The sequence below is a fragment of the Rhopilema esculentum genome, chromosome 17 (assembly GCF_057945365.1).
Source record: "Rhopilema esculentum isolate cy_ngs chromosome 17, ASM5794536v1, whole genome shotgun sequence".
Lineage (NCBI taxonomy): Eukaryota > Metazoa > Cnidaria > Scyphozoa > Rhizostomeae > Rhizostomatidae > Rhopilema > Rhopilema esculentum.
This window is the reverse complement of record NC_142831.1, coordinates 5,196,099-5,213,943: the sequence shown is the minus strand read 5'-3', so window position 1 is coordinate 5,213,943 and position 17,845 is coordinate 5,196,099. Positions and strand designations below refer to the sequence as shown.

The 17,845-nt window shown below is 37.4% G+C and overlaps 1 protein-coding gene across 2 annotated transcripts; it reads right to left on the bottom strand.

Moving 5' to 3' along the window:
• Positions 1–781: 781 nt before the first annotated feature.
• Positions 782–17,844, bottom strand: LOC135696500 (neuronal acetylcholine receptor subunit alpha-3). Of its 2 annotated transcripts, none has more exons than XM_065215906.2 (7): positions 14,521–17,844; positions 12,043–12,130; positions 10,601–10,761; positions 9,628–9,672; positions 7,653–7,762; positions 6,539–6,838; positions 782–5,075 (listed from the first exon to the last, which is right to left on the bottom strand). In XM_065215906.2, exons 2-7 carry the CDS (start codon positions 12,101–12,103, stop codon positions 4,130–4,132), a joined length of 1,623 nt encoding a protein of 540 aa, XP_065071978.2. In that variant the 5' UTR covers positions 12,104–12,130; positions 14,521–17,844; the 3' UTR covers positions 782–4,129. The 2 variants fall into 2 exon arrangements, with proteins under 2 accessions (XP_065071978.2, XP_088969506.1); XM_089113380.1 differs by having other exon boundaries at positions 6,539–6,574.
• Between the last annotated feature and the right edge of the window lies 1 nt (position 17,845).

Genomic DNA, 17,845 nt, shown 5'->3' with positions numbered 1-17,845 from the left:
AATTCTTTTGTGGCAATCATGAATCGTAAATATAAAAATCCTCTGTTGAAATTGCAAACTTTATTGTTAGCTTAAGCACCTTCTGCCTCTGATTTCTGTTAATATGGTAGTTAATTTAAATTTGAAAATGAAGTAAAGCTACTTTTTAACTCAAAGATCAGTTGATTCAGATCCTTAGTAAACAAATAGAAAACAAGGCTTGTAATTCACCTTGTACATGATCTGAATCATTGAACAAAAATTTCTACCGCTCTATCTTTTTGATGATGCATTTTAGGGCGAGGGTGGGAAATTTATTTTCTGCTTGCGAAAAAAAAGAACCCTAAAAAGTGACACATCCCGTACTACTGTATGTGGAAGTCCCCCCCCCCCCCACCCCTCTCCAGGGCCTAATAAACAAAAGAATTACCTTATATCACCTTAATAGGCACTTGTTGAAATATGTGGCCTCATCTAACATCAAAACAATCAAACCTTCTCACAGCGTTATAGAAATGTGAAATTGCTGCTACTAACCTGACTGTTAGCTTCTTTCGTGGAGAAAATGCGGTAAAGAAACTCCATGTGACAGAACACAGTTCTCTACATTTTTCGGTAAAGAAGATTTATAATCAGTGATTTGGCAGGTAAACTGAAAGACTGAGGCTTTATCTAGACAACTTTGTTTAGAATATGCAAAGAGATTTGCAAAGAAATCAGCGATTGTATGCTGCTTTTTATCAGTTGAGTACTCAAAATGTTTAGTTAGAAGCAGGATAACAACCAAAAATAAATGCAGTGATAAAAAAGTGGAAGAAGATCCGTTGCAAACGAGCAATGTATTTCGCAATATAAGATTTAACTCAGAAAAGGCTTAAAAACGACAATAGAAATACCACTCAATTCATCTATCTTTAGTAAATATACTTTGGTAAACGACTACACTTTGTGAAGAGGCATCGTGGCGATCGCATTTATGGAAGGGGGCGGGGTAGCTAAAGATTCCAATTTTCCGAAAAAGGATCCGATACCAGCGTATTGCTTTTGAAGATTTCAACCCAAAAATGTCAGCAAATAGAAAAAGCCCACCTCCTATGCCCAAAGCCATGACGCCCCTGATTTGTTTTCATTGAACTACAAAAATCCATTTGTTTCGAAATTTTTTGCTATTATCGTGTGGTCATCGTGGACGCCACATACAAGATAACCTTATAGCATATCTACAAAATACAATGTGCACACTTCAATCATTATAAAAATATCAATTTTATATCCCTTCAAAAGAGATGTTGTATACGAAACTGCAATGATAAATGTCATTCAATCTCTATGGGCGGACTGGCCGGTCGGGCTACCGGACGATCGCCCGGTGGGCCCTCCCAAAATCATTACAAATTTTTCTTAATTTTGCTATTGAATGAGAACCGGTATTGTTTGGTAGGGGCCCTCTTCTGTTGCTATAACACCGAGACTCTCTCAAGATTTGTGGATACAGAATGAATAAAAAGATCACTATGCGGTATTTAAGTGCTGAAAAAGCATTTTCCAAAATTTGGGGCCACATGGAAACAAGGAGAATCCTGGGTCCAAGGCTCACTGTCCCTAATAAAATAATACGATACTTAACTGGAAGCCCCAAAATCTGATAAATGTTTTCTTTGGGCCCTCCGTTTGAATGTTTTCATTAAATCATAAGTTAAGATGGTAAGGACATGACAATTTTCGTGACTCAATTTCTAGGAAAGCACATAATTTTAATGCTAACCAAATAGATTTGAGAGTATAGATCAAAACAGCAGAAGGGCTCTGACTAAATTTTTGCTCCAGTACATCCATACTTTGCTCCAGTATAAAACATGAATTACCTAGTACTATCGATATTTGGTTATCTTAGGTATAAAACATGCGGTACTTACGCCAAATTTTGGTGTATTTCGTCGGTGTATTTTGCCATAATTCCATTGGTGTGGTCTGACTGTGCTAGTTTTTTGCCCTGACGAACTTACAATAACAGGCCAGTAGACAGATCTTATAAGCGCAGCTTGATCTGAAAGTATTTCGTAAGGCAGGTATAGAAAAAGCTGAATTTCTATCAATGTCCCCCAATCCAGTTTTGCAGTATACGGGCCGGCAAAAATGAATAAGTTTTAAATGCCTCCCATTGCAAATCAAACAATAAAAAGAAAGGAGATACAGCTGGAAGACTAAGATGAATTTCAAGCTTTATGCTCATAGAATTGTAGACATGAATTGACATCTAAACATAGAAAGGAAGACTCGTTACTCTTGAAAGTTTCTTACTGAGAACATTTATTTACTGTCTTCAATAGACAAGACAGCGTTTTTTATAATTGCATTTAGATATTTACTTAAAGTTATGTGTGTCGGAAATGCTGGGCTTGTCGCTAAAGGTGAGAATAAGATCTTTGCTTTTTGGTAATTGGAAACCATTGGGGGATGGGGAATTATTGTAAATGAAAGCTTGTATGTGTTGCCTAGGATCGTCCTTTCGTCAAACTTGATGTTCTATCGATGTTCGATGAATATCGTTAAACTATTCATATTTGGTTATCGTAAGACTTGTGTACGCTGGTACCACCCCTTTCGCGCTGTTAACTTTACCTTTTTTGGTAGTAATTTTTATGTTAGTATTCTTGTCACGCCGTTTTATAGTTAGGATGTTTTCCAAGTTGTCAGTCGATTCTTGTAGCCGAGAGTAGAAGACATGCTGCGCATGTAGACGTTTTTAGAAGCAAAGAAAGACGTAAGACGAAAAAGCCAAATTGCTGTTGTTTTCTGAGGTCGTAAGTCCTTTGACGTTTCTCTTTTATGTCGATAATTATTTGTGAGGCTCGCAGTAGCTTTACACTAGATGTATTTTCTGGCCATCTCTGTAATGGCATATTTCGAAAATTTTTCTTGAATTCGGCCAGAATACCTAACCATGGTGGTGGCCTTTATTTGAGCCCTGAACAATCTAAACATTTAACCCTCTCCCCTACTTCGGTAACGTTTCGCCTGCCCTGCCTATGTTACTGACGTTACCATCTTGGTTGCTGCGCAAACAATCAATTAACCTGGCTGCTCAACCATTGATCGAAAAAACATCAACGCCTATTATGCTTTGACTGAAAAATTACATATCAAGATTTTCTTGAATAACGTAGATATTTCTTGAAAAACTTACCAAAGCCTTAGTGATCGAGAAAGGTGACCCCTCTAAAAATACCTTTCGCCGTTTTCTATCACTGAGGCCCCTTTCAGCTAGAAAACAATAATCCATGATTTTTTCTCGTTTCTTATCCTACGTCAGAATTAAATTTCCAGTGAAAATGGTGCTGACCTGGACTAAGGATTGTAGATCCCCTTTGTAACTCTTCTACACCTACTCCTATATCCCTGGTGGCTATTAATTAGAATTAATAGCAATATTCCAATAACGTTTTAAGCCAGTATAAAAAAGTGATGCAACAAACAACTTTGGGAATACCCGTAAACTTATTTTTCATTTTCGGGGCCCTTTCTCGACAAATTGGCCCAGGTCCTAAATTTAGAGCCAGTCCGCCCCTGTATAGGAGCCTAGACTCCTTTAATCTGCAAACAAATTGTTGTCTAAAGAGCAATCTGCAAACATTTGTTGTCTATCAAGTCATGTAAACGACTATTGGCCTAGGTTGAAAAAATCGCCTAGTAGACATATGAGGAAGACTAGCATTCAAGAGTCACTTTCCGTTAAGTGGCTTTAGCGTAGTGGTGAAACTTATGAGGGAGGGGTGGGAGAGGCAACTGCCTTCAAGTAAACATGAATTGACCATGAATCAGCAAATCAACACAAGAATCGGATATTTTTGTAAAGGAATTGAAGAGATTGCCACTGATTCAACGTTCTGTCTATGATGAGTTTTTTTCGGGGAATAGCCCCTAAACTCTATCACAGTGAAATTTCAGTTCCTGAAAAAGACGTTCCTGAAGAATTTATTACTCATATTTTACGCAAAGAAAAGACCACCTAATCTACATTAAGGACTGCAAGATTCTAAAAAAATGTGAAAATTTGACAACAGATTCACCACAATACTTACTAAAATTTCTAGAGCAAAGTTTTCTTAAAAAAGAATTATTGTTGCGACAGAAATGTTCGATGTTCGAGTTACTTTTTAACAGCAACACCCTTATGAAAGGGAATCTGGAGAAAAAGTGCCAGAGACATTGAAATCCAAGCCAGAACAAAACCCAACAAAAATAAGCGATCGACGATTTTTGAAACGAAGCTCCAAAATTCTTTATGGTTCTGATCAGATATTTGATTGTCATATTCATCAACCAATTTTTTCAGGTTTTTCAAGCAGTCCGTTTCTTGTTTGGTTGGCTTATTGCCTTGCTGTGACTCCAACGAATGAAACCCACTGGAAAATGGCTGCTCGTGGAAAATTTCTCTCCCTTTGGCCGAAAAGTAGCGCTTTTTGTGTTGATAGTCATAGTGGCTGTCTCCATGAAAACCACTTTCACTTGTTTCTGGGTAGCCAGTTGACTGGGAAAAGGAAGCTTGCGAGAAGCGTAACATCTCGTAATTCTCTTCGTTTTGGTTGGAAACAGTTAAGGTTTTGCCGTAACGCGATTTCGACGCAAGTGGATCATAGCGGCGAATTTCTTCCGCACTATCATTCTCGTTCTCATCAACAATTACAGTACATGAGCGTTTTGTGACATACAGCAAGGGACCGAGAAATTCGAGAAAGATTATGCGAATGACTGAGGGCATTCTCCTCTTTGTGGGACATCGTAAAGAATATGAATTCGAAAGCAATGAGAGCAGAAGCAAAGTCATACACATAAGCATAAATTTGGTGATAACAGGCATTGTATCGGAACTTACCGGCATCATATCTTTAATCATCATGGATGTGAAGGTGTTTGCAAGGAAACAATCAAAGGTGAGGCCAACTCTTTCGCCTATAGTATCCGGCAACATGAAAGTTATAAACGCCATGAGAGTGATGACAAGTGTGGGTAAGACGACGTTATAAAAGTAAAACCCGGGCTGCCTATCGAGGAATACGTCGTACGTGATTGTGACAATGGGGTCTGCACAGCATCTGTCGGAGAAAGGAGAAAAAGTAATTTGGAGGGTATTCATTTTAAAGTATGTAAACAAAGGTCACGGTACCAGTCTGCCGCAAAAAGTCGATAATAATGTAGAAAATAAGAAACACTGCAACGCGCCGAGTACAAACAACTATAAACACAAGCAAATTAAAAGTAGCTAAGATTGGATTTCGTCGGAGCAAAAGTAAGCGGACTAAATTCATTTTAAGGACATTGCAAAAGGGTTGGCAAAAAAGATTTGAGAAATGACAAAATGAAGTAAGAAGAGGATCGTCGCTAATTAATATTATGACGATTGTAAAAGAAGAAAGTGAATATTGAAAATGATAGCAATGGAGAAGAAGTAATGAAGACGAAGAAGGAGGAAGATGAAACGTACATCATACGAAAAAAGGAAGTAGAATAAATCGATAAAAAAAGGCAAAGGAAAAGAAATACCTGTTGTTTATTAATGATAATAATGAATTTAGTAGAGTAAGAGAGGAAAAAAGTGAACATACTGAAGCTTTCTTCGTGCTTTTTTCAAAGCTACTTTTAATTTTTGTACCACCAAAAGATTGTTTGAAAAAAGTGAGTTATAAAGTGTTACGCCTTAAGAAAGATATGTCTTTAGAGATTTTGAATTTGCACAATACACACAACTTGAAAATACAAATCGGTTGAATGCTCTCGAAAATTTGGATGGTCAGCAAAAAATATGAATTAGGGTTAGTGTTGTTTTGACTCATTTATTTTGGTACGAAGACAAAAGTACGAGGATTTCAAAGGAAAGGGTGCCTGTTTTCAGAAGACTGTATCTCAGTTGTGATATTGCCAACTTTTACACACATATAGAGATATTTCAAAAGGACTCTTAAGAATACACAATTAAACTAATAATTGCTAGAAAAAGATTTTCATCGTGTCATCTGTTGCTGTCGATAAAGATATTTGGAACCTGTTATCAGAAAAATCATTTGGGCCATTTTCTTTGGCAATGAACAAACTTGGTATTTTCAAAAACATATTCAAGAGGAAATACATGGTAAAAGATACATGCTTTTCATTCCAAAATATTTTTTATAGCCAACCATCTGATAATTTAAAAATCCATTACAGTTTATTGCCTGTACCGAAATCACACAGGCAAAGATTTTTGAATGTGAGTGGTTAGGGACCCAAGGGAAATATTTCTGTCCAGGTTGCAATCAAATCGTTTACAATGACGTCAAGGATTAATGGAGCTGCCTTCCTCTACCTCCTGCTTTCACCTTGAATGTGCCCTGGATAGCACTGAATACTTTATTGAATTGTTGTGTAAATCGAACAAGTTTTCTTTCTTTAAAGTGCAATAAAAGACATTGAAACCTTTCTAATGAAGAGACTAAACAAAGAAATGATAGCACAGAGGCCCAAAAACATAAGAAAACAACTATAGGCCTTTGTTTGTTTACAAAAAAACACGCAAACTTACGGGTAGAACACCTCATTCCTTGTAGCTTTCGTTTTCCTCAAATAAAATGAAGAGCTACTTAGATAAGGTGCCACATCCATTGTATCTCTTATATTGGTAATGTTGATATGCTGCCTAAAGTATGTCCACGAGCCAAAAGTGAGCGGACAGACTTGGCTATCAAAGGGGAAATATGTCATATCTGTGCCGCAGCTGGTTTTCAGTATGGCAGGAATATACCAGGTGTTCATTCCAGTGTATTTTACATCTATACGAGTGAGAAATTCGCCAACATTTCCTCCATGCTCTCCATTTTCCGCACTAAGAACGCAATGATATGATTAATTAAATCATTTGAAAATCTCACAGAAATCTCTGCGGTTATGAAAGGGAAAGAAAAGACTTGCTGGTACATTGTTTGGTTTTGTAGATAATTGAGAGTGAGAGATGCCAGTGAGAGGGAGCAAGGAAAGGAGAATACGGGTGGTAAAAAGATAGATGAAAGGAAAGAAGAGAGGGAGAAAGAAAGAGAGGAGGTGTAGTAGAGATATAGGAAGGAAAAGTTGATAAACTGGAAAAAGAAAAGGATTGATAAGGTGAGGGAAAGTGAATGAAACTGAAGGAAAAGGTGGACAGGAAAGGAGACAGGATAGGAGAAAGGAAAGGAGACAGGAAAGGAGACAGGAAAGGAGACAGGAAAGGAGACAGGAAAGGAGACAGGAAAGGAGACAGGAAAGGAGACAGGAAAGGAGACATGAGAGAAGACATGAGAGAAGACATGAGAGAAGACATGAGAGAGAGAGAGAGAGAGAGAGAGAGAGAGTGAGAGAGAGAGAGAGAGAGAGAGAGAGAGAGAGAGAGAGAGAGAGAGAGAGAGAGAGAGAGAGAGAGAGAGAGAGAGAGAGAGAGAGAGAGAGAGAGAGAGAGAGAGAGAGAGAGAGAGAGAGAGAGAGAATGATGTGGGGAGCAGAAAACTCTTTCGTAACTTTTTCACCTAGCTGAAGAGACTCAATCATATGAACTAGCTTTAAAAATTGTCCTGTTGACTGATATCTCTGAATGATTGATCAGGCTTTATAGGTTGAGTAAAGCAAGACACAGAGATTTCGAATTAGAGGCACCTAGTATTTCTTACTTGTTGTATAGAACGATATCAGGTTTCCATGGATATTGCTTGTTCACAGTTAGGCGTGTCACATTCCCGTAGTCAGCTGGGTTCCATCTCAAGATTTCGTTCATCCATGTCTGCAACAAAAAGGTTGTCGTTTGGAAATCTAGCATTTACCTCTAAAGTTTCAAAGAGGAACAAAAGTTCTCAATTTCTTTACAAATTCCCATTTGAACAAAGGAATACTTCACCAAAACAACAGCACCCTAAAAACTGCTCACTTCTTTTGAAGAATTTGAGAAAATACTTATGAATAAACCACTGTCTTCCAAAGTTTTTGATTTCATGCAAGACTCTTCTCTTGTGCCATTTCTACTCATTTATTTGAAATAAAGACTTTGATATTTCAGTCGTGTAATCTGTTATCAGGGGCGGATTAACTGAGAGGTTTAGGGGTGCTTTCGCGCACCAAAATCTAATAATTGTTTAGCACCCCCTGCAATCCTTGCCGCTTGCTTTTCTACTTCCCAGTCTCTCTATGCCTCTTAAACGGTCTACAGTGGTGAGAAATCTACAAATGTTGAAGAGTATCAAAACATCCCATTTTCAACTAGCCGGTGAAGGAAAAACAATGAACTGAATGAGATTCTTGAATGGTGGATGCTTGTGATAAATATTCACTTTTTTAACATGAGAATATGTAAACAATTAAAGTGCTTCTCCTACAACTATTACGTATCGTTATTTTTGTTACATCCTCAACTATCAGCCTATTTAATGCTCTGCCTTCAGTCTGTTTTATCTGTTTCTTTAGCTAACAAAAGTTCCAAATTGGAATGGCCTGACTTGATGAGAACTTTGAAAGCTTTGCCTGTACAGCATTTATTATAATCAATAAAAAAGTAGCTATATTACTGGCTAACATCTATGTTTACAGATTAAGGTGATGGTCAGAGAAGTGACGAGGCTCTAAATCAGTCAGCTTTTTGTTTGAGTTTAACCATCTCATCGTCTTATCATGGTCCCAGAGCAATCACAATATACCAAAGCACACATTCATATAAACTGTGACTAAAATACGTGTGACATCATCAACAATATTTTTTAGAATTTCTTAAATTTGACCACGTAATCTGGAATAACGGCATAAAATACTTCTCAATATGCAAATAAGGTAGATATGTTAAAAATTGAGCGAGATATTTCAAGTTTGCTAAAGCATTATCGTATAGCTTGACAGAATGTTCAACAATTTCCCCTCGTTTTAGGGTGTACCGTATATATAGAGTCCTTCATGTTCTTTAGACATTGCCATAAAGCTATGAACCAAGACCAAATTACAAAGGTTTGACGGGACAAGTAACTGTGCTCAGGTGGTTATATCACAGCCAATTCGTAATACCTTTAAATGGTGGTCTTTCAGGTTATGGGATCAAAATTTAAAATGGAACTTTGTGCCATTATCCCTTTGAAACTATAAAAACTTGATGAAGATCAGACAAAAACTGTTCAGACGACTTTTTAAAAATACTGGCATGCCCACTCCTCTGAAATGGCTTTCTCGTGATGATCAAGCACAGGTGGATTGCGTTTGTTGTTATAGATCAAATTTGACAGCTTTGTGTGTAATTAGAGAGCCAATAAGATTACTTGAAGTTTTGCAGATAGCCTATCAGATTGCGTGCAGTTTTGAAAAAGACAGCCAATAGGATAGCACACAGATTTAATGGAAACCAATCAGATTGCTTGAAATATACAACACAACAAACAGGCCCATTTTGACATACAGGTCTTATATAGGCGTAAAAAGGGAAATTATCCAAGCCAGAGACTCTTCTCCGTTAGCAAATTTTTGTTTCATTGTAACATTACCCCTAGAGCAGTCTTGAATACATTACACCTTTTCACTAATGGTCCCGATTTCATAATAAATCTGAACAGCGATAGATGGCAAAATACTTTTCATTAAATGAGCAAATGGATGACAGACTTTTCAACTTACCAGCCTTATCCAAATGTTTGACGTCATAGATTGATCGGCATCATCCTGCAAAATAGAGTATCACTATTACACTATGGACAGCTTAAATGTATACGGACACCCTCCTGTCGCTTCTTTCCTTCAAAGACAAGGAAGAAAAAGCTATTGACAAGTTACAGAACTCAGGGTTACCAGATTGGCCTTTTTAAAAATCAAATTGTCCAACTTCGGCCATTTTAGAGTTAATTTGCCAGGAAAATTTGTTATTGAGAACATTCCTTAGTTTTCGCATCATAGGTAGCAAGCAAATTTTAAATCGAACAAGCAATATTTTACGGTGTAAACCAAAATGTCATATATCTGGCCTTCTTCTGTAAACCCCATCTGGCAACCCTGTTACAACCCTGGCAACACAACCCTGATATTCTGCCAACAGAGAGAGAGATGTGCCAGAGAGGCAAGACTTGTGGTACACGCTCCTGGTATTCTCTCATTCCAATGTTACTGCTAAATCTTAACAGATATGCCAGGGTAGAAACCGTGGACCTTTTACGCAGAAGGTCTTTGCCATGGACTAGTCCTCTAGACCGGCGTATTGGCTGACTATGCCCTTATCTATTTTTGGTATAATGACGTAATTCTATTTCTACGTCTTGACTCAGAGCTTCTATTCTACAAGCAAGCCCCAAGCGTTGAAGGAAGGTGGATCCCACCTTAGCAGATATGGGACAAGCAACCAGCATAAAGGCCGGTTTCCACTTGATTCGCTCTGGTCGGGCGACTTGGCGAAATCGAATCAACAAGTCAACGAATCGGCGAACGCGACCAGTCGCCCAGTAGTTCAACTGAGTTGAACTACTCAGCGAATGGTCGCGCAATCGCAGCGAGCGAGGAAGTTCAATTTGCGCATGCCGCAATGTGCATTCGCTCAGTCGCGCGACCAGAGCGAATAAAGTGGAAACCCGCCTTAAAACACTGCAGATTGTTTACTTACCAGATCAACGAGTTGCACTAAAGCAACATCCAGGTAAACTTGCACTGATGAAGCCTTATTTCGAACTGGCCTAACCGAGTTGTCGTACCTTGTATGAACGAATAAATCGTCGAATAATCTTGCCTCATCGTTAACCTTTTCTGGCTGAGTATCTGCAATCGCTGAAATGACATTTTACGCCATTATAAGTCACATTGTAAATAGATTATCATTCAAATATAGTCAACGATTAATCAAAGATAAACCGCTGCATCGAGGAACGTACTAATCGTCAAAAGCATGGATACTTGTGATTATTCATAAACAAAGTTACCAAAACTGGGCTTGAACATTATATTATGATCTTCTTCGTGGTCATAATTTCAATTAGAATTTCTTCATGAACTCTACATTTTTTATTCATACGTAATTTAGCAATCAACATTTTACAACTGTTTAACCTAAATACTTTGATCTGATATCTTAATCTTCTTGTTATTTCGATCATACATTTCAGAGAATAAAAGGTCTTTCAAAAATTGCATATCAGAATGTAAGATAGGAATTATTTGCAATTATTTAAGCAAAAGGGATTGACAGAGCTCAAGTTAGGGAGGAGCTGCGAACAACACTCATATTTTTTATAATGGTTGTTAGGGATTAGCAAACAGTTTTTTAATTTTTGTTGACTTTAGTGTAAAAAGGTTGTTCGAATGCTAAGGGCTACTTTTTAGAAAAACAAAAGCTTAACAAAAGGAAACACTAAATAACAAAGTTGCAAGAAACTCTTTTTTATTTCTAATGGAAATAGGGGCTTAATATGCGAATAGAAATGTTTCTACCCTATCTTTATAAGAAGAATTTTCACGCAGTTTCTTAACATCGAGGACAATCAGTACCAAGGTTTTTTTTATTTCATCGCCATCTTCTTATAGAGCGTTTTTTCGTAAAAGTGAGTTTAATACACATGTAATTATTTGATAGGCATTTGATATAACATCATAGGACATGTACAGAGAAAAACAGAAAGTTTTGTCGAGAAGCATCCATCTTTTCAACTTCCAGCGATCATTGTAAAGTGTCATTGTAAAGGAAGGAAACTGGGGAGGGGACGAGGCCTTTAAGAAAACTTTATTTGTGACACTTGAAAAAAATTCGAAAAAGCTGGTGTCAGAGCTTTTTTGTTGCAGGGACATGTCTTCTCTGCACAATGGTAATGCCAACAAAAAGAAAATTTAAAAAACAATTCATAGACAATGGATCTTTCGAACAAAGAAAACTTTCTCAGAAAAGTGTAATGCTTGGCAATTTGAAGGCAAATGTCTATTGGATAGCTTGGTGGGAAGATTTTGAGCAAATTTAGAGAATGCAAGGGTTAAAGTAGGTAACCAAATAATCAATGATCATAGTAAACATTGAAATGAATATAAACAGTAAATATAAAGAAAATGAAGTATACTCACACACAAGATAGAAGGCATAAGAGCAAAACAGGATGCACAAAATCTTCTCTGTCCTCTGCATTCTTTTTGTCCGCTAGAGACTTCGTAGCTGGGTAAGAAACATATAAGCTTGAGTAAGAGATATTTTTCGTCTGCAAAATGATCAGCGAAGAATTCTCGCTACTAGATGATCGATTTCACATCTAGGCGTATTCAGAATCAATTTCTAATCCTGTATCTTCAGCACATGATTGTCATCAAGTAAACTCTCATAGCTGTGTACACTATTATATTTAAAGAATGAAATAGTCAGTACCACCAGGCCCTTGACCATAATAAGAAGCTTAATAATCGATGTGTATAAGAACATCAAGTCACAATCTTGGATCTAATCAATCTTTCGAAGTTGATTGAAAATTGCAATTTTGAAAGGCATTGCTCAGAAGAGATACACTGGATTACTCTTAATAAGATTTTCTACTGAAAGAATCGATTGTTAAGTCTGTCGAGGAAAAGAGTCTCGTCTGCTCGTCATGATTGTAATACATTGACCAATGATTTGTTATCTTTATAAGAGCAAAAGAGATGTCCAGAATCAAGCACAAGAGGTTTATAAGACAAGAATTAAGTACAGCAAGAGTTTCAGAACAATTCCTTGGCTTTGTTGGGGAGACGAGCAATGGAAAGTCTTTTATTGAGTCAGGGAACCCTCCGTCTTGCAGTCATAGAGAATGCGTATGGAATGGAGTCTTTATTACGCAAACGTTCTGACTCCAGGACAGAGGGCTGCCTCAAACATTTGACGATTTTCTCTCCTTCGTCTCCCCAACAAGGCTGTAATGTCATATAACAACATTAAGGTCTGCGCCTGAAGCTGCTTTTTCCTATTGAGAATAGCAACCAAGATGTACAACACAGTGTTACTGTACACGTAACTGAGTGCTAAATTATGTCTCGGCGGAACGAATGCCTTTGCAGAAGGGAGATAAATTATTCTTCAATTTCAGCCACGGTTGGCATGGATCTGATACCTATAATTGACTAGGTACGTGGATAGATAATTAATAAAGTTTTATTGCCCCCAAGTCATGGTCACGTGCCATAAACACAGACTCTTTTCAATGATAATAAATTTTTGCTCTTTTCAATGTGTGATACCCTTAAATTAGACGTAAGGGAGGGGGGGGGGGTCGTTGGGGTTTTCATAAATAAATGAGGTTTCATGACCAAGTCAAGAATTTTTGAAACGGGAAGGGGTTTGATCATTTCTGAAACAAACATATGGTTTATGTGAGCGCAAGGACTTTTTAGATTTTAAATTTTATAATCCCAGACGTTTTTGTCGATGAAGCAGAAGGGGTGGGGTAATGAGCGATGGGTTTTCAAAAATCGCCCATAAAAGTGTTACAGGACACGCGTATATAATCACATGTTATCCCACGTGTTGACTATTAATCAATATTATGTTCTCGCCTTTACGTATATGGTATAAAAGCAGCCCTTTGTAGTTGTCTCTCGCTCTTTATGATGTAACGCCTCTTACAACAGGGGGGGGGGGGCGTTTATTCCTGACCTCAGACTAATTGAAAGCAAGTACCACGTCCAAGCTTGCCCAAACCACATTTTTAATTGGGAGCTTTGGCAAATTGTAAGTAAATGACTGCTTTGACAGTTCCAATAACCAAAACCTTGCTAACTTTTAAAGCCTTTGCATAATCTTTGTTGTGTCTGGCGGCAAGTGAACAAGTGATTGCAAAGATTTACTGGTTCAGGCAAAACCAAAGCTCACTCAACAAGGGATCTTGAAACTCACTTATCCAGAAACATTTATACCTCAATCAAATAAGACTAAAGCTTTGGTGTTAGGCATAGAATCAAAAGATAGCAGTAACAATAACATTGTCGGTAGAAATAAAAACATGATAAGAGTAATGAAGAATACGTTATATTAACAGTTTCTACCTTGATACACTGTCTTAGGTGCACTTTCATTACACTGTCTTAGGTGCTTGTTGCATTATTATAAAGCAGAAAGGGCATTAGAAGAATTCCGGGGGTGGAGGGGGGGGGGGGGGGGGTGGCGCATATTGCACATTTGCTGCATTCAGCTGTTAGGGTGTAACAAACCAATTAATATTCGCATCTGAGAAAATCGCGCGAAAGTAATCCCAGAACTTTATTCATGTTTTATTCAAAACATTATTCCAAAAATGAAACAAAATAGGGTAAAGAAGGGGACACGGTTTGATATTAGCAGACAAAAATATTTTTTTAATGATCAAGGTTTCGTGGTGTTTTAATATATTTCACCTAATTTTGGGCCCAAACCATCGGCCTATTCAACTCTATTTTTTAAAAAAAGAGAGCTCTAAACCATTTCTACAATACAATCATTACCGAGCTTAAAATTGATGAGAAAATATACACTCTTAAACATAAAGAATAGTAAAAATAATACATAATAGTGTAGCATATCTATTTGTAAATCTATAAACTCACTGTCAATGGTGTCGGGCTGTTCGCTTGATATCCATCAATCTTGCGATGTTCTGCATTACAAAGACCACCAAGTTCACTGCCTATTAAAGACACTGGAATAAAATTTTCATATAAGGAATAATTCTTCGCAGAAAAGTTCACTTTAGACAACACGTGTTTCAGCGCTTCAACATGGAATCGATGGACCCACGACATTAAACTTGTCCTTTATCGTACTTATGGTCAAAGTAATGTTTCGAAACAATTGAATAAGAACAATAGAAAATCACACCATTGTGTTCGATAGACAATAGCTTTTGAGACAAATCCTTTGTTTTGATTCGACGCTTCACACATTGTAATGGAGATCTTTTCAATACAATAACTCGAATTTCTTTTGTTTGCGAGTTTACATGTTTTAAGCTGAAAAAGAAATATTTTGCATCAGTTTGTTAAAGATTCGCGCAACGCAGGTTCAGTAACAGAAAAGTTTGAAACAAAAGAAGAGGGCGGACATAAGGATGATCGAAGAATGGATTCACCGCCTCTCATCATTGAACAAATTGCTGCTCAAAAAGTCATTTAAAACACTTTCGGCCTAAAGCATTTGTTAAACACTTGTGAACATTTAGTGTTAATTTCAGTAAATCAAAACTTAATACTTACAATCATATCTTATGATAAACGTTAAGATTCGGAACCAAATCAATCAGACACAAAACGAGAGCATTAAATAATAGATTTGAAAAAATTTAATTATTCCTGGAGAATACTTTCCATTGAAATTAAATTCAGAAATTACCACATAAGTTGCGAGGCTTGTCCTTTCCTTGCAGATGAGGACGGTGGACGGGTAGGAGTGAATCCAACCTTGTACAGAATTTGACAGTGATGCGCTGCATACAAAATTCAAATGTTATATGCTACTTTCCTGTCAGTAAATTGCTTTAAACATGTAATAAACATGCTCATCTTTACAGTTTTCTCTTTACTTGTGTATCGATAATCGAGTTTCGACTCTCTATGCAAAGTGAAGTTGTTATCATAGATTATATGAGTTGGTGAAAAACGTTTGCTGATTATATACCGGTTAAGCTAATTGTTCCTCGAAATGAGCTTTCTTTAGTTTTGTACACTTATGTTCAAAAAGCATTGAGACAAATTCGATAAAAATATTAGGGCATATTCGATAAAAATATTGTAGGACAAATATGATATGGCGCTGCGCTATTCGGCCAGTACTGTAAAACAGCATTACAGATTTGTATTTGTTTCTGGGACACTGAGAAGCTATGCTTATCGAGCAGTGTCCTGGTCCTTCCTCTCAATGTGACCACACCTCGTGATTCCTACGCCTGGATTTCCGAAAGCTGGCGACTCTTCTCACTCTGGGTGAAAGTTTGGTCATGCCAGGGACTCGAAACACGGACCCTTGGGTCTGTAGTCAGCGCCTCTAACAACTGAGCCATCTTCGCACCTAAGAAAAGAGCTGGTTTTAAGATCAAATTTCATGCTTAATTGCAGTCTGCCAGAAATCAGGAGCTCATATCTGTCAAATCAAATAGGGTGCTTCATGCAGGAAGGGAACAAAATTGCATGATGGGATTTCCAATAACAGTGTGCAGCTTATCAAAAGACCTCCAAAAACCCAAAGTAATAGCAACAGTGAGGAAACAGGATATTCTTAAATATCAGCTTAGGTGCTAGACAAGATTGTACACTGTCTCCCATTCTGTTTGATATATATGCTGAGTTGATGACGTAGGGGTGTAAAATGCATTCAATGGCAGAACTGCTGGATCAAGGGACTGCTGGATCAATGGCAGAACTGACAGCGACCAAGGTGAAAATGCCTGGTGAAGCTAAATGGTTTGTAAAAACTTAGATGTTAAAATTTATCTATTAATGGTTTAGAAGAATAAAACGTGGATAACTTTAGCTAAATTAGTAACACCAAGATAAAATCTATTATTCTATCTTCGTAACACCTGTGAGCGGAACATTAACCGAACTGATATAAGCGGAACAGGCGCATGCCGAATTAACGACTGACGGTAACGTAGGCAAATTCAATGTGCAGAATTGGAGCAAGTAGAACAGGCATAACCGCTTTTGACGTAAGCGGAATGACGGTGAGCAGAACTACCGTTAGCGGAAATTCCGTGAACAGAAAGATCGAATAGGCGAAGTTGAAATTGGAGATAGACTGAAATGTAGAGAGGAAAGTCAAGGCCAATAAATCATAAGGTTGGTCGTCCAGCTTTTTAAATGGATCCAAAGAAAAAAAACATTGTGATAACATTGAAATTTTATCTAAAACCTTTGTTATATTCAAGACTGCTTACCACGCCCCCATATCCTTTTAACGTATGACTTATAACCACATGTTACGTTTTATGTTTATGGATCGAGTTCGGTTGTCTTCATTGCGTACTCCTTAGAGATTAATAAGAAGCAAAGCAGGATTCAATTATTACAACCTTGCCTTTAACTGAACCATTTTTCACAGTCGATTTTCTTTCTAAGTGAACTAATACCAATCTTAAACAAAGAAGCGACATGAAAACTCCGCGACGAGCCACACGAAGAATTGAATGTCATATAAAAATGGCATTTCAAATTATTCGACGATCTCGTATCGCCTTGTTTGCGGCATTGTTGAAAACCTGGCTGGGTACCGCAACAAAACTAAATTTTCAGCATTTATTTTATGATTCTAAATTATTTCAAAATATCCTCTCTTTTATCTCCTTTAAACAACGTGGTTTAATTTATTTCTGAGATCTCCCATTCTTCTGTTTGGTTCGGTCTTTAATAATTCCACTCCTCTTGGCAAATTTCTGTCGAGCAATGCAAATAACCACGAATAAGAACAATACAGGAAATAATTTTCAACAGCCATGATTTTCAAAACTGGATAGGTGCAACAACAGGCTAAAAATCTGCATCTTGATTGGGGAAGAAAATCACTTTCATCTCTCTACCAATAGTGCTCCTTTTCCCTGTCCATTGCACTGAGCCAGCAGAGAACTTCCAAGGCGGTGGAATAAAAAATTATCATAGTAAGATTGCAAGCGGCTAAAACAGGCAAGTTAACGATACCTCGAGAAAATATAATTATGATGTATCAATTAATATTCTTTCAAAACAAAACGATCATGTTACCAGCTGATTAATTGATTAATGACAATATTTAAAAATATCCGCCTAAATCCAAGAAATTAGCTACCTGCACCCAATTTCATGAGTCCGCTTGCAACCCCCCCCCCCAATAGAATTTGCCCCTTTATAACTGGAGAAATTGCCAAAATGGCATTAATGAGACAAAACGCTGAGTTTGACCTCA